The following is a 24173-nucleotide window of genomic DNA, read 5'->3' as shown; positions in this document are numbered from 1 at the left end:
TAACTGGGAATGTTGGTACTAAAAGAGTTCCCCAATGCATATTTACTCTACACAGATGCACAGCACATCAGATTCACCAGGGTGGAGAGGGGGAGTTTTGAATAATCCTGTGCAAATTGTGCTGTCTAAATATAGACAGAAATGTACAAGGATTATCAAGTGGAGGGAGGCACAGCTACTTTGGCATTAATATGGAGCCTTTGCATTTGGAGAAGGGTTGGGAACTTTTGGCCTAGGGCACAGTGAGGGAGGAGGAGGATTTGAAGTGATTGACATAAAAACAATAAATCATTATTGAACCAATTCTCTTCCAATCTTTCTTATTATCTCCAGAAGTCTCATTAGGTGTTAATATGCCTCTAACGCCTGTCCTACACTTGCTGCACTTCCTTTGCAACTTAGAGGAGGCCTTGGGCTGAGAACATTGGCAAGCAGCAGATCACTAGAATTGTAAACCCTTCTCTTTTTGTCTTGTTGTCATTGTATATGCTATTATGGTTCTCTTCCATTATGGCAAGTAATATTAGTTTTCTATTTGTGAGTAGTGAAATGTAGTTTCCTTTTAAGTAAGTTTAAACTTAAAAGAAATGAGGCAATTTAATGAAAATACTTAAGTGAATGACAGAGGTAGTGAACAAACAGGGCAAAAATTATGAAAGTGGTAACAGGAAAACAGCTGGTAAATAATATATGGGAGAGGCTGGACTAGAGATTCTCAGAATATGTTATTGTGAATCACTCGACAAAACAGAGGATCACTGGGTAGTTCACAACGATTTCCTCTTCATTTTTAAGTGTGGCAAATTCAGAGCAGTGTATCTACAGATTGCTAGAATTCAGACACATGTTTTGACTTGCTTGGATATAACAGGGCAGAACAAGCTTCAGAAACAAATCGTAGTAATAGCATGACTATCATGATTTTATACTCTTCACAATTTACAAAGGACTTTCCCTTACGTTGTAGCATTTGGATAAGTCAACACTTGAAAATGTAAGTTCTAATTCCTTCTGTCTTTAAAGTGCTGTGTGACCCCAGGCCAGTAACTTAACCCCCCGGAGTCTTCATTCCCTCCACTTCGGCTCAGTGCCAAGGTTTTAAGTGAGCCAGTGGCTGGGTGACCAGACTGCAAATACCTTACTGCAGACATGCAAGTTAGAATAACCAGAAGACTCTTCAGCTTTGGGGAGGATTCTGGTATTAAATGGCATGTTATGGCAATAGCAAATGGTATGGGATAATTTGGGGCAAATTCATTCTCCCACTATACTGCCTAATAGGATTCAGGCTAAGAGACAGGCCTAAGGGCCAAGAGATCATTTGTGCTCCAGGAACTGCTGGGAGGGAGTACTATGTTCCCAAATCTTATTATCAGAGAGGAGGGGTTGGAGAGAGTAAGGGAGCTTATGAAAGCTTCATAACTGCCACTCCTAGAGAGGTTCTAGAAGTGAATTATAACAGCAGAAAAGTCATAAATCACTAGTTGCGTGCCTGTGGTCCCCTCTGCCCACACCAGAGCCACACAGCAGCCATGAGTCCAGTGCTGAATGGACTGTGGCCCCAACTGTGGGCCATGGGAAGCATCTGGGAGGGCTTTCCAGCCATGTGGGCTCCACGGTGCAGCTGAAAGCACTGCGAGACAAGGAGCAGCCCCAGACCCACTCTGAACTGCTTCAAATACACACACACACACACACACACACACACACACACACACCATGCCGCAAAGAGAAAAACAATGTATCGAGCACTTGTTGTGTTCTAAGAGCAGTCCTAGGTATTTTTAACTATGCTACCTCAGTTATTCCTTGTGCAAAACTCATTTCACAGGTAAGAAAACTAAAGCTCCTCAGACAGGTTAAGTAACTTTCCCAAGGTAACACAGCTAATAAATGACTAAAACAGGATGAATTCCAAATCATCTGTTCTTTTCACTCTTTTGCATTATTCTATATTATGTTTCACAGTACATTTCAAAAACAAACACATGCAATATGCACATCACAGACATACATCTACAGAAGCATTTTACACATTCACAGCCTATATCCCATGTATATATACAGCTCACATACAGACACCTCACATATACACACAAAAAATGCCCATACTAAATGCGATACTTGACATACATACACATGAACACAGAAATTCACATTTTGCAGATACAAACCTATGTGACCTAATTCACTATGCATCTGCAAACACCCCCATGCACACTCTAGTCCCCACATACATCCATACACATCCATCCATCTGTATACATAACACGTCTATACAGTCATACCTAGAAACCCGCCCACATCACACAAACTCACCTATATCCATAGACACACACAAAGAAACTAAAGCGCATTTGTTCCTCACCCTGTCCATCAGAATTAGCTCCCCAGGATATGAGTAAGGATCTTCAGATTATTAAGCAATTGTAAGAGTGTCTAAAGAGTCCTAGAATACCCTCTGAATCTTCAAAGCAATACCAGATTGCTTTCAGTATTTTCCATTACTGTGTATAATAGTCTAATTATTTTAAAATTGTTAATCCATGTATAAATATTTATGAACACTTTTTACTAGCCAGGATATTTGATTAATTAAAGTAGCACATTATTCATTCATTCATTCGCTGTGCAATTACTGAGTACCAATTAAGTATGAGACACCATGGTAGACACAGTGGGGAATGAAAGAACAAACAAACAAATAATAAATAAAACCACCATGACTCCTGCTCTTAAAACACAAACACAGATAACTACATCAGCACCTGGTGAGTGAGTTTATGGGTGTTGGGGGGGGTGGAGGAGCAAGGAGACAAGACGGCTCTGAGGCTTCTAATCCTAGAGAGCGGAAGTATATTGACGTCATCTGGGGAAACTGATTTAGAGGAGCAAGTCTGGGAAGGAAGCTGTAGAGTTCAGTTTAGGAGATGAATTTGAGACACTGGCAGAACATTGAGATAAACGTGTCCCACAGGTGTTTTCAAATTAGGAAGGGGGTTTTAAGGAAGAGGCCAGGGTGGTGACAGATTTGAGAGTCATCCATTATTAACTGATTGCTTAAACAGTTACAACTGATGAGACCAGAAAAGGAGCCGAGAGGAAGAACAAGACAGGTTGGGTACAAATCCTTGGGGAACGTTATGCGCTACTTGGCTAGGTGACAGAAGCTTCCACCTTACACACACACACACACACACACACACACACATACACACATACATTCATATCTCTATGCATTTCCTCCAACATCCCAGTCCCACAAGCACATGTCAGTGCTGCTCATGGCTCCTAACTATCTCCTGGATATAATTTCAGTACTAGGAAAGCTCAGTTGCCCAAAGCAACCCAAATTAGTGTTCTTCAACCTTTGAGACTTCAACATTGACTCTTATTGAAATCTATATGCTTTAAGAGTTTAGCATGGCAATTCCTCAAGGATCTAGAACCAGAAATACCATTTGACCCAGCAATCCCATTTCTGGGTATACATACCCCAAAGGATTATAAATCTTTCCACTACAAAGACACATGCACATGTATGTTTACTGCAGCACTATTTACAATAGCAAAGACTTGGAACCAACCCAAATGTCCATCAATGATAGACTGGATAAAGAAAATGTGGCACATACACACCATGGACTACTATGCAGACATAAAAAAGGATGAGTTTGTGTCCTTTGTAGGGACATGGATGAAGCTGGAAACCATCATTCTCAGCAAACTAACACAGGAACAGAAAACCAAACACTGCATGTTCTCACTCATAAGTGGGAGTTGAACAATGAGAACACATGGACACAGGGAGGGGAACATCACACACCAGGGCCTGTCGGGCGGTGGGGGGCAAGGGAAGGGAGAGCATTAGGACAAATACCTAATGCAAGAGGGCCTTACAACCTAGATGACAGGTTGATGGGTGCAGCAAACCACCATGGCAAATGTATACCTATGTAACAAACCTGCACATTCTGCACATGTATCCCAGAACTTCAAATAAATAAATAAAGAGTTTGGCAGAAGGAGGGTCATGTTCTTAATACATGAGTAATTCATACTGTGGTATGAATGGGGCCCTAAAGCCACTTTGTTGAATGGGTGTGGGGTGGGAGAGGGATGACAGAAACAGTGTGATGCATCCCCACAGTCTGATTTCTAATCACCTAACTCTCGATACAGTGAAGTAGGCTACTACCGATTTACTCTGGGTCCTATGTCAGTCCCTTCTGCTAACTGGGCCTCAATTTCCCAAGTGAGATTTTCTGAAGTATGTGTTTCTTGAGACAGTGATCCCATAAGTACAAGCACATAAGCTTGTCAAAGCTTCTGAGGAGACTTGAGGTAAAAATGCCTGATAAAATTTGTGTTCCAGAATGCATCTGACTTTGCAACTTTTTAAAAAATTGGTGACTCTGATTCTGAAAATAAACCTTGAGGAAATGGTAAATTATTTGATCTCTAACATCCTTTCTGTCTGTGTGGCTCCATGGACCTGTGAGAGTGCAGTTGCCCAACACAGGGTTAGGTCTACCAAAGGACTAACCCTCCACTCTTCTCTCTCAGGGACACCCAGCTGCCAAGTGTGGTTGCTCAAAATCCCAGAGATGAAGCCCTAAAAATGTCAGTGACTTCTCAGCATCAATCAGACACTTGGCTGCCTGCCAGGATACCATGCTGGCTGATATTTGGGCTGGGTAAACAATTTAACCAGGGCCTTACCTCATTAAGGACCTATATTACCCATTTCTCCAGCTAAGAACACTCTTGTGGTTCTACAGAGGTTGGACAAGGCTGGGATCTGATCACAGGATGAGAAAGAGCCATCATTAACCTTTTGCTTTCCTCTCTTCCTCCTTAGCCTTGCTGCTTCTAAGGAGGCTGAAGCTGCTCGCTCCGCACCCAAGCCTATGTCACCCTCGGATTTTCTGGATAAGTTAATGGGGAGAACCTCCGGATATGATGCCAGGATCAGGCCCAATTTTAAAGGTAGAGAAAACATTCCTTCCAGACCCACAGGGAAATGTTTTCCCAGATTAAAGCTGCATGGTATTGCATGCAGATGGTAAATACACAGTGTGAATCTCATGACTCTTTCCTCTACCCAAGGCAGACATTCTTAATCAATTCAGTCTTCTCTCCCACCAAGCCCAGACAAAGCCTCAGAGGACTCAATTTAACAGCACCTCTGGTTTCCAGGAGTCCAAAAGTCAATTAAAAACTATCTGCTACCTCTTGTATAATGGAAAGAAGGATAAACATGGAACATGGAGAAATGGGTTCAAGTTTGGGCTCGAGTTTATTCTCTGAGCCTAGATGATGAGTCTCTCCCTTTCTTTGGGCCTCAGTTTCTTCATCTGTGCAGTGATGGGCTTGATTACTTCGGCAGCTTTTAAACATATGCTTCACGGAGCTTTCAGGCTTCCAGCAGGTGCCCCCAAAGGAGAAGCAGAGGACATGATGAGCAAGCCCACGCTGCTCCTCCCCAAGGAGCTCCACTTTTATTTTCAATAATGGGGTCCCAACTAAAATTCTTCAGCTGAAAGTTTCCCGTGGGCTAATAAATAATTTTGAAAAATTTTAGTCTAAACCAGAGTCATAATTTCAAATGCCTACCAGGGTTGATAACTTAAATCAGTGAGGCAAACCAAGAGTAAGACAATAGGGAGTGGTGGAGACTATGAAGAAATAGAGGTACAGGCTCCTCTACAGGGGCAGCCTCTCCTTAGCCCCAGTCTGCAGTTGTCCTGCAGAAATGTAGGCCCCATGTTGCCAGAGCATCAAGTATTCCAAGAAGAGCCAGATACCAAGATCTCTGTGAGACTTCCTAATTCCTAAAACATGTAAATTCAAATAAAACATGTTTGTGACCCACATATGCCCTATGGGTTGCCAGTTCACAAACTCTACTCCAGATGATCTGAAAAGGTTCTTTTACCTCTCACAATCCTATGGGAACTTAGTGTCTATAACCAAGAGACTAGTTCCCTTTGTTTACTGATGCCTCAGGAGGTTGCAGCCATCTCAAACTGCCAAGCAGAACCCTGCAGGTGCAGTCTTAAGGACCTCCTTGGGAGCCTATGCACTCTGACTTTCCTCCCAGCACCCTTGCAAAAATCTTATTCCAAGGACCTGCAGCCAGCTTCCTAGACAAGCCTTGATTTCAGGTGCCCTTCCTCACTGTTCCTTTGGCTCAAGTTCAAGACTAAACAAGGCATGTGACAGCTGGTAACAGCTTCCTAATATTTGCTCACTTTGCCCCCTGCTCTCAAGTCCCCTTCTCAGAGTGCTTGCTCCGCACAACTCTGCAAATAGAAAATGTTCTGGGAGATGCACCCAGGTCTCTGTTTGGGCCCACTCTCCCCCATTTACCTCAAGGCTCCTTCACTCCCCCTGCACCTTGTTCCTGAGGCCATAGCTTCCAGCATTGTTAGCATAACCCCAAGGACAGGTAAGTCAAGAACAAGGTTGCTGCCCCCAGCACACTCAGCTCAAGCCTTCACCAGGGTCACAATCTCTGATACCTAGAGGGGCAAGACAACTATAGTATATGAATGAAGCAGGGTGGAGATAAGAAAATAAAACCAGAAAACATAGGGCTTATCTAAGGGTAGCCACTTCTCAGCTCTTGTTGAGAAGGAATGCAGACCCTGTACAGCTAGGCCTTCCAATACAAGACTTGAGTCTGAGGTTTTATCTGAAATCTTGCAAGTTGACAACTAAATCACCTCTTTTAAAAACATTGTCGGCCAAATCAAACACTTTCAAGAACTGGTTAAGGCCCTTGACAACAAGGTTGCATCCTCTGTCCCTCGCTGCTTTTAGGAATTCCAGTCCACCACGCCCCCTGGTGGGCTCTCTCAGAACTCCATCCTATGTAGAGGTGCCATGGTCTTGCTCTGAGAGAGGAACTCATTCAATTGTTGAATGTGGGTGCATCCAGAGTTTATGTATTAGTTATTCTTTGTGCGTACCACTGTACTTGACACATAGAAAAGCCCCAATAAACCTTCATAAGTGAATGAATAAATAAATAAATGAGCCCACAAATATGCTAGGGCTTAGAGTAGTTAAGTGACTTTTTCAAGTCATGCTGTCAAAACCAGAGACTTGAACCCAGTTACTCTAACTTAATTCTTTTTCAATAATACTGATTTATTTATTTGTTTGTTCATTTATTTATTTACTTACTTAGCAGTGGACGCTTTTAAAAAATAAAATTTTATCCTGACCACTGAATCAAGGCCCTTTCAATCTTCCCACTCTGAGAACCTTACTCAGAACACTTGGGCCCAATATCTACAGAACTAGTTCATCTTTTAGGCCCCTCCCAACCCTGCACTAGCCTTAACTCCCTCGACCCCCACCTGACTGAGAATGAGGTGCAGCTTCCTGGAGCCCCACCGCAGGAGCTAAGAAGTTTTCTCTGCCCTCCTTTGTGCTGAAGCCTGAAAATTTGCCGAGAGGATTTTCTGCCCCTGAGCCCTTTGATGCCTTTCCTGCTTCCACCGACACAAATCAGATTCCCCAAAACCCCACACAAACCATAGAGCTCCTGAAAAGGCCACTGAGGATCAGGGCCGCTGTGACTCCAACACGATAGAAAGAGGTCGGCATCGTTTAAAAACTCTACGGAGGGATCCATCACCCAGCAGCTGCCTTAAGTGCTAGAAATTTCCCCTGCTCCTGACCCTCGTGAAAACACGGGTAGCCGGGAATACCAAGCACACTCTGCAGAGTATAATGGCAAAGAAACTGTGAGGTGGAAGTAAAGGGCACTAAAACAGCATTCCAGTCCTCCCTCTACTTACCTGACAGGCATGATCCCAAATGAGACACTTACTGTATCTCAGCCTCTGTTTCTGCATCTGTAAAATGATCCAACAGGACTAGGCCATTCCAGCTCTGTTACTCTGTGTCTTCTTTATGACTTTGTGTATTATAATGGCTCCTAGGATCAGGGGTACAGCCCAATGCAAATACATACAAAAAAAAGCAAAATTAAACTTTAATATTTAATGAAATATATACATTATCCTGCTGCCAACAGCTGAATTGTAATTTTCTCAAGGATAATTTAATTTCAGATTTATTTCAATGAACTGCACCTCCCCATAGGATCCTTTTGGCTGGCGCCCTCTCACACACATAAATCAGAAACTAATTTATATTGGAGTCATAGTGCCAGACACTTGCAGGGACTGGATGGGAACTCTGTGCCAATCATTTCAAGGCATAGGCAGTAACTCCTTGGGGTATCTTAATGGCATGAGGCAATAACAACAAAAAAACCTGGGTCTGAGTCTAAATGAAGGAGAAAAATTCTGACCATTCAGGTTTTTTCCACCTGACCTTTGTTTAGGTGGAAGTGACAAGGAGGCAGACTTCCACTCAGCACAAGGAAAAAAATTTTAGCAGACAGAGCTATCCAACTATGGAAAGGGCTACTCAAGAAAAAATGAGTTTCCCACTGCTGGAAGTATTCAGGTGCTCAGCCTTGAATGGGTAGCTGGTCGACAGCAGTGGTCTCCAAACCTGGCTGTACATGAGACTCACCCAGGTAGCTCTCTGAACACTAGACTCTTGGGCTAACCTCCAGAGATTTGGTTTCACCTAGTATGGGGTTGGGCCAAAGAATCTGTAGTTTAACAGGTTCCCAGATGATTCTACTGCAGATAACCCTGTCTGTACTTCAGTTTGGGGAGAAATTGATGAGGTGACCTTTAAGAAACCTTCCAGCCCCAAAATCTTACAACCCTGAAATGAAAATGGATAGCTTCCATAAAGGAATTCCACACCACTGAGCTGAGAATGACTGCCTAGATCAAGAGCTACTCTCTCTCCAGATTGATGAGGAAATTGAGGCCCAGGACAGAGAAAAGGCATTGCCAAGGTCAAACAACCAGTGAGTGCTGGAGTTATGTCCAAAACCCAGAGATACTGATAATCCCTTGAAGGAAAAACCTAGATTCTCATCCCAAGACTGAGTCCCCTCCTATATGCCAAGACTTCTGATCCTAGCTTAGGTTGAGCAAAATGCTTAGGCTACTTTTTCAAGAGGGACAGAATGCAATGGGTACCAGAGGGCATAAGGACATATCTACTTTCGTCTCTCCACAATGAGAAAACTTTGGTTCAAGTCCTGGTTCTACCACTTGTTAGTTGAATGAGCCTAGGTGAGTTACTAAAACTCTTGGTGCTACCTTTGTCAAGTAGGAACAAAAATTCTGCCCTGCCTACCTCAGTACCTCATAGGAATCAAGAAAGTGGACCTGAAAAGAAAATCACAAATTGCAAATTACAATCTTCATGTGAAGGGCTGTGACCATTTATCCAAGTCCTATTCACCTTCAAAGTCATCTCCAGGTCATCACCTTTCTGAGGTCTTTCCTGCCTCATTCTCCAGAACTTCTCTTGCCTGGACTCCTGCTGCTTTTACCAGTCTTACCCATGGTCTCACATTTTTCTTTGGTTATTTTATGTCAGCCCTTTTTGTCAGCTTATTTGGAAACCCCTTGCTGAAAATTCTGGACTCTGCCACTGTCTGTGTGATCGTGACCATGCCCCTTCCTTCCTCTAAACCTGTTTCCTGCAGAATAGCCATTAAGATGAGCACCCTTGGAGTTAGACAAATCTGAACTCAAACTCTGACTCACCCATTTACTAGTTATGTAGCCATGAACAAATAACCTTTCTGAGCCTCTGTTTTCTCTTCTGTAAAATGAAGGTAATAACCATACCTTCTCCTAGAGTTGCTGAGAGGATGAAATGAAATGATGTTAATAATACTCTCAGCACAGCAGTAACCCCTGTAATGTTTAGTAAATGGCAACTGCTATAATTAATAGTATAAAGTGAAGAGATTGGGCTTCAATGAGACAACATTTCCTCTAGCAATGAGATAGCAAAGCAGTGAATAAGCCTCCATTTCTTTTCTACGCTTTGCAGTAGGATTCGGAAGACTTGCTCGGAAAGTATTTAACAAAGTCTGTGGACTTCCCCAGAGGTTCCTTCTGAATTCCTCAGCTGGTAATTCCCATCAATGCCTTTCAGACAATCATTCTTGGTTCATAAGTTCAAGGCAAGGAGCTTGCTGTTCCTTGTAATTCCCAAGATGGCCTCCAAATGTTGTAACCATAAATATATTTCAGCCACTAATTTGTGGCTGAAAGGCAGCCAATGGGACTTGGGGAAGGAATTTCAACCATATGGCAGATGATGAATTATCCTGTGTTAATGAAAGTACATTTCAGCTCAGCCTCTGGTGTTCTGTACCTGGTGCTCACTTGGGGACCAGGAAATCTGGCATAGAGATGTTAAATGGTAGCTGGGAATCCCAGGTGCTTGGTGGTGGGGTGAAGAGTAAGCAAGGATCTCCTCCACCAAAGGCGATCCATTCCAGAAGTCAGTGTTCTGGGAATGAGTCCTACCCTGTGGGTTCTTCCATGGCCATGGAGTTAAGCAGGAATCTCTCTTGATTGGCAGGTCCCCCAGTGAACGTGAGCTGCAACATTTTCATCAACAGCTTTGGTTCCATTGCTGAGACAACCATGGTGAGTAGTCAAAACACAAGCTGTTAGTTCCTGCTGGGGATATCTCTCCATGAAATATTTATCCTCTGCATTGGTCTCCATCAAGGAGGTGGGGAATCAGCTGGGTTTTTCCAAGTCTCCAGTGGTATACCATGAGGCTCGGATGTCTTTCCTTTCACATTAAATGTTTTGAGTGAATACATAACATCTGAAAATTGCCAAAGAGCTAGCAGGGTAAGCAACTGCCAAACACCCAGGATTACAAGAACAAAATTATACAAGTCAAATTTTTAGAGTAAAAGAAAATGTGAAGGCCTGTTTTTAAGTTTAACGTTCAACTGCAGAATGGCAGAAGACTGCTGGTTATAGAAGCTGAAATGGGTATATTGGGTTAATTGTACATTTCCTCTACTGTTGAATATATTTAAAACTTTTCACAGTAAAAAAGTTTAAAATAAATCCATTACACTAGAAGAAATGCCTAGGAAAAAAATACCAAAATTGTGACAGTGATTATCTCTGAATTATAAACTTATGAATAATTTTTATTTTCTTCCTATAGTATTTATATATTTTTCAAATGTCTGCAAGGGGTGAATATTACCTTAGTAATTATGAATAAGTATAATGGTATTTTAAAACTTTTCTCAGACTTTTTTGCTTTTTGCTTTTTCAACAGAAAAGTCAACTGTACTTATGTTAAGGAAGTGATCTAGCTTGTGAAAAAAAATAATCAGGGCAGCCTAAAGTTAACTCTAACCTATCAATTTCTGGACATCCACCCACCCCTAATCTAGTTCAGGCTTCCATCGTGGCTTGCTTACATGACTGCAAAGGGTTCTCGTTGGCTTCCAACTTGCCCCCTTCCAGTCTACTTTTTCCCATACTAGCCTTTCCAAAACACAAATCTAACTACTCCACTGCCCCGATTTAAATCCCTCCTATGGCTCCCCCATCACCCTCAGTGTTAAACCCAAATTCTTTTGCAAAGCTGAGGAGGCTCCCTGTGAATAACCCTGCTCCATCTCCTCCTCCCTCTCCCGCTGCATACTCTAGCTGCACCGATTGCTTACAGCTCTCTAGCCAGGTTGTCCCTCACTCTCTGCTTTACAGGCTTCTGGTGATTGCTGCTAGGCCACTGCCCAGAGCACCCACTGCAGCCTCCTTTCCCTTGCCAATTCCTATTCTCCTTTAAGACTCAGCTTAGAATTATTTCCACAGAAAGTCTCCCCACTCTAACATGCGCGTCATGTGTGTGAGTTCATGTGTGCCCTTCACCCAAGGCTGGGATGGGTCCCGTCTGTCCATTCCCATGACACATTTTACAATTTCCACAATAGCACTTGCCACTTACAATTACCACTGTACCAACCTGCTTATGTGTGCCTCCTGTCACTATACCATAAGTTCTTTGGGGGCTGGTATCTTGTCTCATTTCCTGTGGGAACCTCAGCAGCTAGCACAGTGATTGAATAACAGATACTCAACAGTTTTTTTAAAATAAATAAACCAAATCAATTATATTGCTTATCAATTAAAACCAGTATTTGGTCCTAAGCCTCTATGGGGATTACATCCAACCTTTCGGTCCCAGACTGGCAAAAATCACTGAGTTCAAGATGAGGTGGAAAATGGTCTAGAAGCTGTCCTTTTACAAACAGGCCTGTCCTGATATGGTCAAGAAGATCATGCCCACATTCAGAGGACAACTGGTGAAACTCCCTAAAGTAACAGGCCTCTTATCTCCAAATGGAGATGGTTCCACTTGTTAGCTAGGAACAAACATGGGTGCTTTTCACTGGATATCCAGGTCAAATAAATAGCCACGTTTTTTTCACCTTTGAATGGATGTCTTACAAGCACTCTTAATGAGCCCCTCTGCTTTTCTTCCCCTCCTCCAAGATCAGAAGCATGTTGACATTTGTATTAATCATAATATGTACAGTAAATGTTGACACTTCCACTCTTTTTCCTCAATGGTAAATGGTTATCAAGCCAAGTCAGGGAGCGGACCACCTGGTTATTTGAGGACAAGTGCACATATCTGCACTCATTTCCCAATAATGACCAAACACAGACCTAATTCCTTCAAACAGATTCCCAATAAAGAAAGATATAGCCTTACTTCCTGTGGTGACTAAAAGCCCAGCTCTGGAGTCACATACACTGAGCTCACTCTGTCTGTGAGGAGCTTATTTGCTTCACGTCTTTAAGCCTCAGTTTCTTCATCTGTAAAATCCCAATGGTAATTAACATACTGATATCATTAAGTTATTATGTGTAGTTTGTAGAGAAAAATGGTTTTGTTTTGTTTTGTTTTGTTTTGTTTTGAGATAGAGTTTCACCTTGATGCCCAGGCTGGAGTGCAGTGGTACGATCTCGGCTCAATGCAACCTCCGCCTCCTGGGTTCAAGTAATTCTTGTGCCTCAGCCTCCCAAGTAACTGGGATTACAGACATGCACCACCAGGCGCAGCTAATTTTTGTATTTTTAATAGAGATGGAGTTTTGCCATGTCATCCAGGCTGGTCTCGAACTCCTGGCCTCATGTGATCCACCCACCTCAGCCTCCCAAAGTGTTGGGATTGCAGATGTGAGCCACCAGGATTGCAGATGTGAGCCACTGTTCCCAGCCTAGAAGAATGTTTATCATTGTATATGCTTTGTAAAGGCTCATGAAACATTTTCGATGATGGTGATGATGATGGAGACTCTGGACACTGCAGTCCCAACATTATCATTGATGATTTCCTGTGTAATCTTGAACAATCCTTAGAGTTCTCTGAGCCTTGGTTTCTTCCTCCTCTCCTCTCCATCCCCACCCCCACAACCCTCACCCCCCATTTCCCACCCCACATCTTCTGACTGCCTTTCCAGACTTCACTTCTGCTGCATTTTGCTTTCTACAGAAACAGTGTAGCAGAGTAATTAGACACAGTCTTCAATGCCCAGAGAAAATTTGAGGCTCAGCTCTGTGATCTTGGCCAAGGTATTTTAAAGTTGGCTTTCTCATCTGTTAAAAATAGGGATGCCAGTAGCATCCACCTTATGACCTGCTGTGAGTATTAAGAGATAACGCATGGAAAGTGCAAAGCACAGTGCCTGACACAAAGTGCACATGCAATGAGCCAGCTATTGTTACATGCCATTTATCATTTTCAGCACATTTTCACTTTCACACTCTCACGTGATTCCTTCACCAAATATGTAGTCTTACAACCACTCTGTAAAGTAGGCATGCTATGTTCCCCCTTTTACAACTGAGGAAATGGAGATCTGTACAGATCCTATCACAAAGCTACTTAGTGACTGTGCAAGGATTAAGATCCAGTTCTCATAACCTATAGATAAATGTTTGTTCCGTGCCACACTGCTCGAACTCCAAAGAGCACAAACTAAAGAAACTGGAGGACCAGGACCTACAAAGTACATGTAAGCAACAGTCTAAGTGCATTCAAAGTGGAAACCCAACCCAATATCATGCCATGCCCAGCTCCCCTCAAGAGAAAATAGTAAGTAATGATAATGGAGATAATCAACAAAGGACCCTAGAGGAGATGGTCCCCTGGAGTAGAAATAATCTTCTGACAGGAAATGAAGGATCAGTTATGATGTGCTGCCTTGAAGGTAGACCATAAATGACACAGTTTTCTCCCTATTTATTAAAGTTAATCCAAAGTAGGGCAGAGGGTGCTATTTCCAAGCTTGCACATTTCATAATCTAGTAAGATCTCACTTAACATTATCAATAGGTTCTTACAACCTGCAACTTTCAACGAAATGACTATAACACAACCAATTTTCTCGTCAACATTATAACAAAACAACATTATTTGATAAACTGCTGTATGTCATTTCACTTAAAGTCTGTTCCCAATAACCTGTCAATGATGTTAAATGAAGGCTTATGTACTATGATTTTTTCCCATTGGCTTCTTAATTATTTGTGTGTTTAACTTACTTTACAGATGATATGGGCGAAAAGTCTCAGATCAAAAAAAAAAACCTTAAGAAATTGTCTAGTCTGGTTCTCTGTTTTCTGGAGAGAGAATCTGGTGGTTAGAATGGTAAGGTCACTTGAACAAGGTCACACAGCATGAAACAGGTGTGATAGAAACACGGGTCTGACGCTGTCTGCAGTGGTCACTAGTTTCCCTCCCTTCAGCTTCTTTTCCCTCTGGATTCCACCAATCAGAACTTTTGGATGACTCTCCCATCCAAGCCTCTTTTCTTGTCACTCAAAGTATCTTTGGGAAACTGGTATTAGTATGAAAACAAGAAAAACAACTTGTTCTTGAAGAACTTATATGCTGCTACACACCAGGCAGTGAACAGAGCACTTCTGTATCCACCACCTAATTTAGGCTTGATAACAACCCCCATAAAGTTGGAAAGGTTTTCTCCAGTTTACAGATGAGAAATCTGAGGATCAGAAAAGTTAAGTTATTTTCCTAATACGTAGCAAGGGTAGAACTTGAACTCAATGCATGGTCTCCTAAGCCAAATGTAAATATTTAATTCCTGAATGTTTGGGATTACTCAGGCCTTCCTTGTCTCCTTTCATCACAGAGAATTAGACAAAAGGGAACTTGAGCTTGAGCAGACATAGAAACTGGAGGCCAGAGAGAGGATTGCATTTGCCCATAGACACACACACGCAGCTAATTAGTGGCACGGTCAGCCCAGGCTCCCTGACTTCTAGCCTGGGCTCCGCCTCTCCAACCACACAAAGAGCTAGTGTGTACCATGGGTCCAAGGTAATATGGACATCGTCCTGGTGTCAGAAACTTTCCAGGCTGTGTTTGTTCTCCAGAAACAGCGGGAGTGCATAGCAGCTCTATAAACAGCTGGAGTCCCCAGACCTAACTGCCTGCCTCCCAGGATCTGGCTTTATTCACCGGAGCTAACAGACCTGAGAGCAGAGAGGCAGCCAGCAAAGCAACAGGGGTCTCAATCCAGTCCTGACAAGGAGAGAGCTGAGACTGCCTGTCCTTTATCTGACCTTCTCCGGGACTCTCTCTGAGTCTGTGTAGCAAGAGGAAGGTAAAAGTTGAAACAGAAAAGTGCAAGGGAGGCCACATACAGTGGCTCATACCTATAATCCCAGCACTTTGGGAGGCCGAGGTGGGCAGATCGCTTGAGCCCAGGAGTTCAAGACCAGCCTGAGCAAATGGTGAAACCCTGTCTCTACTACAAAGAAAAAAAGAATTAGCCGGGCATGGTGGCACATGCTTGTAGTCCCAGGTACTCCTGGAGCAGGGGCTGAGGCAGGAAGATCACCTGAGCCTTAGGAGGTCAAGGCTGCAGTGAGCTGTGATCATGCTGCTTCACTCAAGCCTGGGCAAGGTACCAAGGGTCCAAGACAGGGTGAGGCCCTGTCTCAAAAAAAAAAAAAGGAAAAAGAAAAAGAAAGAAATGTACAAAGGAAAAGAGGAAAGAGAGTCCTGATCTAGAGCAACCCCTCTGGTAGTCTACAAAGAGCTAAAACTCAGATGAAAACCTCTAGCTTGTCTGGACACGTGTGCATAAGTGTGTGCACTGGAGCATCTATGGATCTGTGTAGTATGTATGTGGAGGTGTATATTATGGGACTGTGGAATTGTGCAGTGGCATACATAGACATGTGTATATGTGATGCTAATTTGAACACGTGTAGACATGTAACTTCAAAGAGAAATGTGTATGATCATCTATAGGTATGGATATAAGTATGTGTATTTCTGTGGTTATATTTGTATATGTGGAAATCTGTACATATGAATACACATGTATCTGTGAGTTTGCATATATGTGGGAGATGTGAAAGTACTTAAGAACGAATGTGCATAGAGTGTATTATTTTCTTTGGGTATTTGTATGTGGATATTTGTGAATATATAAAAAGATATTTAAGTATGTATCTACATTTGAGTAGGCATGTTTACATGTGTGTATGTGCATGTGCATGTGAATGTGAATGTGGGTGCATATGAATACAACTGAATAAGTAAAAGAGTATTTAAATGTATCAGTACGGGAGTATGACTATACATGTGTGCACATTAAGGGACTTATATATTGCTGGAATTTGTGGAGAACTGCATATAAACACGAGAGAGAGAGAGAGAGAGTGTGTTGACATCCTTTGGGCATGAATCCCAGTATTTCCATTATTAGAACATGTGTTCCAGCCTCTCTTGCCAAGGAGCAGGCTAGCTTGGCACAAGACAGGTGCACGGTGGCCAGGACCCCTGCTGATTGATGACAGCCTATGCAACTACAGTCCACAAGTTTGGCCTTATTTGACATTAAGGGGCAATGGACAGAGACCTGAACCTGGAGTCAGGAGACCAGGGTTTGAGTTCTCACTCTGCCACCATGTAACACTTCTGAGATACAGTTCCCCCAGGTACCTGGCTCTAAGAATGGGGTATAGGATCACACAGAGTAACTGGTAGGCAAGTCTTTGGTAAATGCTATAGAAATATAAAAGATTATTTACTACTAAACTAGTCAGCCAAAGCAAAGACTTTGCATTAGTCCATTTTCACACTGCTAATGAAGACATATCCAAGACCGTGCAATTTACAAAAGAAAAGGTTTAATTGGACTTACAGTTCTACATGGCTGGGGAAGCTTTACAATCATGGTGAAAGGCGAGGAAGAACAAGTCACATCTTACGTGGATGGCAGCAGGCAAAGAGAGAGCTTGAGCAGGAAAACTCTCCTTTATAATAAACATCAAATCTCGTGAGACTTACCCACTGTCAGGAGAACAGCTTGGGAAAGACCTGCCCCAACGATTCAATTACCTCCCGCCAGGCCCCTCCCACAACACATGGAAATTCAAGATGAGATTTCAGTGGGGGACACAGCCATATCATTCCGCTCCTGGCCCCTCCCAAATCTCACGTCCTCACATTTCAAAACCAACCATGCCTTCCCAACAGTCCCCCGAAGGCTTAACTCATTTCAGCATTAATTCAAAAGTTCACAGTCCAAAGTCTCATCCAAGACAAAGCAAGTCCCTTCCACCTATGAGCCTGTAAAATCAAAAGCAAGTTAGTTGGCCAGGCACAGTGGTTCATGCCTGTAATTCCAACACTTTGAGAGGCCAAGGTGGGTGGATCACTTTAGGTCAAGAGTTCAAGACCAGCCTAGCCAACATGGTGAAACCTCATCTCTACTGAAAATACAAAAATTATCCAGACATGGTGATGCGAGCCTGTAGTCCCAGCTATTCAGAGGCTGAGGCAGAAGAATTGCTCGAATCCGGGAGGCAGAAGTTGCAGTGAGCCGAGATGGTGCCACTGCACTCCACCCTGGGCAACAGAGTGAGACTCTGTCTGAAAAAAATAAGTAAATAAACAAAATAAAATCTGGAAAAAAAAAAAAAAAAGCAAGTTAGTTACTTCCTAGATACAATGGGGGTATAGGCATTGGATAAATACAGCCATTCTAAATGGGAGACATTGGCCAAAACAAAGGGCTACAGGCCCTATGAAAATCTGAAATCCAGTGGGACAGTCAAGTCTTAAAGTTCCAAAATGATCTCTTTTGACTCCACATCTCACATCCAGGTCACGCTGATGCAAGGGGTGGGTTCCCATGGTCTTAGGCAGCTATGCCCCTGTGACTTTGCAGGGTACAGCCTCCCTCCTGGCTGCTTTCATAGGCTAGTGTTGAGTGTCTGTGGCTTCTCCAGGCTCACGGTGCAAGTTGTCAGTGGATCTACCATTCTGAGGTCTGGAGTATGGTGACTCTCTTCTCACAGCTCCACTAGGAGGTGCCCAAGTAGGGACTCTGTGTGGGGGCTTCAACCCCACATTTCCCTTCTGCAATGCCCTAGCAGAGGTTCTCCATGAGCGCCCCACACCTGCAGCAGACTTTTGCCTGGGCATCCAGGCATTTCCATACATCTTCTGAAATCTAGGCAGAGGTTATCAAACCTCAATTCTTGACTTCCGTGCGCCCGCAGGCTCAACACCATGTGGAAGCCACCAAGGCTTGGGGCTTCCACTTTCTGAAGCAACAACCCGAGTTGTAGTTTGGCACCTTTTACTTATGGCTGGAGTGGCTGGGACACAGGGCACCAAGTCCCTAGACTGCACACAGCACAGGGACCCTGGGCCTGGCCCATGAAACAATTTTCTCCTGGGCCTTTGGGCCTGTGATGGGAGGGGCTGCTGTGAAGACCTCTGACATGCTCTGGAGACATTTTCCCCATTGTCTTGGGGATTAACATTCGGCTCCTCGTTACTTATGCAAATTTCTTCAGCCGGCTTCAATTTCTCCTCAGAAAATGGGTTTTTCTTTTCTATCATATTGTAAGGCTGCAAATTTTCCAAACTTTTATGCTCAGCTTCCCTTATAAAACTGAGTGCCTTTAACGGCACCCAAGTAACCTCTTGAATGCTTTGTTGCTTAGAAATTTCTTCCACCAGAACCCTAAATTATCTCTCTGAAGTTCAAAGTTCCACAAATCTCTAGGGCAGGGGCAAAATGCTGCCAGTCACTTTGCTCAAACATAACAAGCGTCATCTTCGCTCCAGTTCCCAACAAATTCCTCATCTCCATCTGAGACTACCTCAGCCTAGACTTTACTGTCCATATTACTATCAGCATTTTGGGCAAAGCCATTCGACAAGTCTCTAGGAAGTTCCAAACTTTCCCACATTTTCCTGTCTTCTTTTGAGTCCTCCAAACTGTTCCAACCTCTGCCTGTTATCTAATTTCACATTTTTGGGTATATTTTCAGCAGTGCCCAAAGTCACTTCTGCATTTTCAAGTATCTTTTCAGCATCACCCCACTCTACTGGTACCAATTTACTGTATTAGTCCATTTTCATGCTGTTGATAAATATATGCCCGAGACTGGGCATTTACAAAAGAAAGAGCTTTATTGGACTTACAGTTCCATGTGACTGGGGAGGCCTTACAATCATGGTGGAAGGTGAAAGGCACGTCTCATATGGCAGCAGACAAGAGAAGAACTTGTGCAGGGAAACTCCTCTTTTTAAAACTATCAGATCTTGTAAGACTTATTCACTATCACGAGAACAGCATGGGAAAGACCCGCCCCCATAACCTGTTGGAAGGAACCTCCCAACAGGTTCCTCCCATAATACATGGGAATTCAAGATTAGATTTGGGTGGGGACACCAACACCCCAACATAAGGAAATGCCCTTCTGGGTTTTGGAGTTTTTTGTTGTTATTGTTGTTGTTGTTGTGTTTTCACTTTTGTTTTTTGCTCATTTTTATTTTTACCGGTCTCTCTTCATTCATTTGTTCTTTCCACTGCATTTATTAATTAAGGTCTTACATTTGCTAAATTTGGCATTAGGCTCTAGAGATAGAGTTCTGTTTTAGTCCTATAAGCTAGGCTTTCCTGCAGTAACAAATCCCCAAAATCTCAACATCTTTAGACAATAATGTTTCATTTATCGCTCATCTAAAGTCTGCTGCAGATCTAGGGGCTCTCCAGGGCTGCTTTTCCCCAGGTAGTAGCTCAGCATTGCATTTCCATAACAATACACAATTTCCATTTGCCATGCAAGAGAACAATACACTGAAGGGTTGAACACTGGTGTATTAATGCGTGCTACCATAACAAAATACCACAGATTGGATGCCTTCAACAACAGAAAATTATTGTGTCACAGTTCTGGAGGCTAGAAGTTCAAGCTCAAGGTGCCACCAGAGTTGGTCTCTAATGAGGGCCCTCTTCCTGGCTTGTAGACAGCCTTCTTCTCACTGTGTCCTCACATAGCTTCTTCTCTGTGCAAGGAGAGAGAGTGAAAGATCTGGCACCTCTTTCTCTCCTTATTAGGACACAAATACTACTGAATTAGGGCCCCACCCTCATGACCTCATTTAACCTTTTTCACCTCCTTAAAGACTCCATCTTCAAATACAGTCACTCTGAGGGTTAGGGCTTCAACATATAAATTTTGGAGGGACACATTCAGTCCATAACAACTGGCAAGTAAATGTGTTCCACCTAGGAATGACTTCTGCTTGCATTTTGCTATCCAAGGAAAGTCACATGGCACTGCCCAAAGAGAAGTATAATCCTCCCATGGTACCAGAAGTAAACAGGAACCAGATATCAGTGAGTAGGAGGTCTCTGCTTTCAAGGAGTCTATTTCAAGGAAAACAAGATAATACCACAGTAGGATGGGTGAGATTACAGAGCTATGCCAGGATGCTGTGGAACACAGAGGTTAATAATAATTCTCTGTAAATTATTAATAATAATTCTCTGAATATGTGTGTACCAGGCACTGTTGTGTTGTGTGCTTTTGAGTTATTTTTCTTATTTCCTTTTTTCTAAACCGATCAGTGCCAAATTGCGTGATTTTTCTAAAGCAACAATCTGGTCATGGTACTCCCCATGTTCAAACCTTCCAGGAGAGAATAGTTTCAAGGGATGAACCAAAGGATGAAAGGGTTTCAAAAAACTGTTGTGTGGCCAATAGTGCCAAAAGAGGAAAGAAAAGTCAAATAAGAAAAGAAAGTATCATCCAGTAGTTTTGGCAGTGGGGGATAGGGGAAGGGAGGGTAAGTATATAGAATTAGGGAATGCAATTTCAGGGGCATGCAGAAAGCAAAGGATAAGTTGAAACAAAGACAGCATGAAGATAAGTCTTTCAAAAAGCTCTACTGTGAAAAGAATGTGAGGTTTTAGTATCGGTGTTTGTCATTTAGTGAGCACTTTTCTGAAAGTCAGGTAATTGTGGTTAGTGAATTATGGGAATTATTTTATGTACAACAATCCCATTTTATAGATAAGGAAACTGAGGTTTAGAGAAGCTTGATTCACCCAAATTTTTCCAGCCAATAACTGGCTATGCCATTTATGATCCCCAGGCTGCCTGACTCCTGAGGCCCTGTTCTTGGCCTACTCCATTTGCTGAGCATAAAGAAAGAGGGAAGTGGGAAGTGGCAGAGCCAAGGGCACCAGGGCCATGTGAGGGCATGACCTCATCCTGGTCTTCTGCAGCATGGTTTGGTCATTAAGAAGCTCAGTAGGATTTGTGCAGTCCTTGTCTATGGCCATACAATCCTGAACACACCCAATCTCGTCTAATCTCTGAAGCTAAGCAGGGTCAGGCCTGGTTAGTACTTAGATGGGAGGATTTGTCCGGTCCTATAAGGACTTGTGTCACAAGAAAACCTTGGTTATCCATCATTTTGGATATTTGCAAATAAGACCTCAAGATACAAGAAGACAGCTACCACACAGGGAGATCAAAAGCCCTTTATAGCCAAGTGTGGGGATTCATGGCTATAACTCTAGCATTTTGGGAGGCTGAGGTGAGAGGATCACTTGAAGCTAAGAGTTCAAGACCAGCCTAGGCAACAAAGTGAGACCCTATCTCTACAAAAAAATTAAAATATCAGCTGGGCATGCTGGCATGCACCTGTAGTCCCAGCTACTCAGGAGGCTGAAGAGAGAGGAGATCACTTGAGCCCAGGAGTTTAAGGATGCAGTGAGCTATGATTGTGCCACTGTACTCCAACCTGGGAAACAGGGCAAGACCCATCTTTAAAAAAAAAAAAATCCCTTTATACCCAACCATAAATATTAACACATTGGCTAGGGAGCAGTCATTTAGTCATAAGTCAAAGTCAACCTATCCTGGGATCAGTTGATTGAATGAGGCAGACATTTTGAATCACAAAAATGAAACTTAAATCCATCTACTTTTTTCCCACTTTGCTGCTCTCAACTCCTAGTTAAAATTGGCATAATCTCTCTCCTGCTTGACCAAATGGCCTCCTAACTGGTCTCCTTCCTTCCCCTCCTCATGCCCCTTACCACTTCCCATAGTTGCTAGAAGAATCATTTTAAACCACAAATCGGATCACAGAATTCTCCTACTTCCAATCCTGCAACAAGTTTCAAAGGTTCTTACCACATTCTGTTCCCTCTGCCCAGAAAGATCTTTGCATGCCTAGCTCCTTCTCACCCTTCAAGACTCAGCTCAGACATTGCTTCAGGGGGTCCTTCTCCACCTCCCTACCTAAAAATATCCCCCTCTTCCAGTTACTCTCTATCACATCACCATGTTCTATTATCCTCAGAGCAATATCTAAAATGTAAAAGTTCACTTGTTTGTTTGTTGCCTTGTTGGCTTTTTCATCCAGAGTGGGGACCTTATTTCCCTCAATCACCTCTATATTTCCAGTTCCCACCACATTGCTTAAATCACAAGAGCCAGTCAGTATTTGTGAAAGGTTCTCTAAGCACACCCCCATCTGTTGCCATAAACATCATGTCCAAGTACTTTTTGCTTGTACACCTCCAGTGATGGGGAACCTACTACCTCCCAATTTTAGATTCAAGGGGTCATGCGGAGGTTTGTTACATGGATATATTGCGTAATGTTGGCATTTGGGTTTCTATTGAACACATCACCCAAATGGTGAACATAATAACCAATAAGTAATTTATTTATTGGTAAATAAATGGTATTTATTTACCAATTATTTATTGGTATTTATTTACCAATTAAATCTGATGGTAAAGGGACTGCCCATTTCATCTTTGGGCAGCTCTGAAATCTCCACTTACCCATGGCTTTAGTCCTGACCCTAGTGCCACACAGAACCAACCAACTCAACTGACAACCCTTCACATAATTGAGATCGGTTCTCCCTGTTCCTCCCCAAGCCTGGCTTCCTCAACCATTCTCTCTAGTTTTCAGTCCCTTCACCACCAAGGTGCTCTCCTCAAAGTGCACCCAGCACTTGATTTCCATCTTGAGATGAAAGGTCAAGAAATAAACCACCTATAGGGTACTATGTTCACTATTTAGTTGATGGGTTCAAAAGAAGCCCAAGCTCCAGCATTACACAATATACCCATGTAACAAGCCTGCACATGTACCCCCTGAATCTAAAATAACAATTTTTCAAAAAGAAAAAGAAATAGACTCAGCCCCACAAGCAGAGTTCCGAGCAGAGCAAAGTGGGGCCATCCTTATTCTGGGTTAGTGAACTTCAAAGCATTGTTTTTAATAGCAGTCCCACCTTAGTTTTTTTTTTTTTTTTTTTTTTTTTTAGACAGAGTCTTGCTCTGTCACCCAGGCTGGAGTGCAGTGGTGCAATCTCAATCTCAGCTCACTGCAACCTCCACCTCCCAAGTTCAAGTAATTCTTGTGCCTCAGCCTCCCGAGTAGCTGGGATTACAGGTGTGCGCCACCACACCTAGCTAATTTTTGTATTTTTAGTAGAGATGGGGTTTCACCATATTGGCCAGGCTGGTCTCAAACTCCTGACCTCAAGCTATCCACTCCGTCAGCCTCCCAAAGTGCTGGAATTACAGGCATGAGCCACCGCGCCTGCCTGTAAGGTAAATCTTACGTAGCACTTTAATAAGCAGATTTTTTTAAATGGGTAGTTCTGGTTGAAGTGGAGAGAGAACCAAAAATCTCATTCTCTTGACCTCTCTCTCAACCTCTGCCTCCCCCAGGAAGCCCTTGGAAAACCTTCTCTAGGCGGTAAAATCCATTTCTACTCACTCCACCTCAAAGACCTTCCCATTTCGGGAGCCATGTCACAATGTTCACTTGCAGTATGCTTATGGACAGCAGCACCATGGAACATTTTTAAAGTGCGTTAGTAATACATGAAAACAAGCTTTTGTAATCAGTTCA

General features: G+C 42.9%; 1 protein-coding gene across 3 annotated transcripts in view; it reads left to right on the top strand.

Moving 5' to 3' along the window:
* Positions 1–24173, top strand: part of GLRA1 (glycine receptor, alpha 1) — a 101116-nt gene that overhangs the window by 27461 nt on the left and 49482 nt on the right. For 2 of the 3 annotated variants that reach the window (XM_011931633.1, XM_011931632.1), the window contains exons 2-3: positions 4862–4989; positions 10486–10553. In XM_011931633.1, coding sequence (XP_011787023.1) covers positions 4862–4989; positions 10486–10553 — 196 coding nt within the window. The remainder of the gene's footprint in view (positions 1–4861; positions 4990–10485; positions 10554–24173) is intronic. The other variant, XM_011931634.1, reaches the window with a different exon arrangement.

Source organism: Colobus angolensis, unplaced genomic scaffold (assembly GCF_000951035.1).
Source record: "Colobus angolensis palliatus isolate OR3802 unplaced genomic scaffold, Cang.pa_1.0 Scaffold90, whole genome shotgun sequence".
Classification (NCBI taxonomy): domain Eukaryota; kingdom Metazoa; phylum Chordata; class Mammalia; order Primates; family Cercopithecidae; genus Colobus; species Colobus angolensis.
This window is presented reverse-complemented; position numbering and strand designations above follow the sequence as displayed.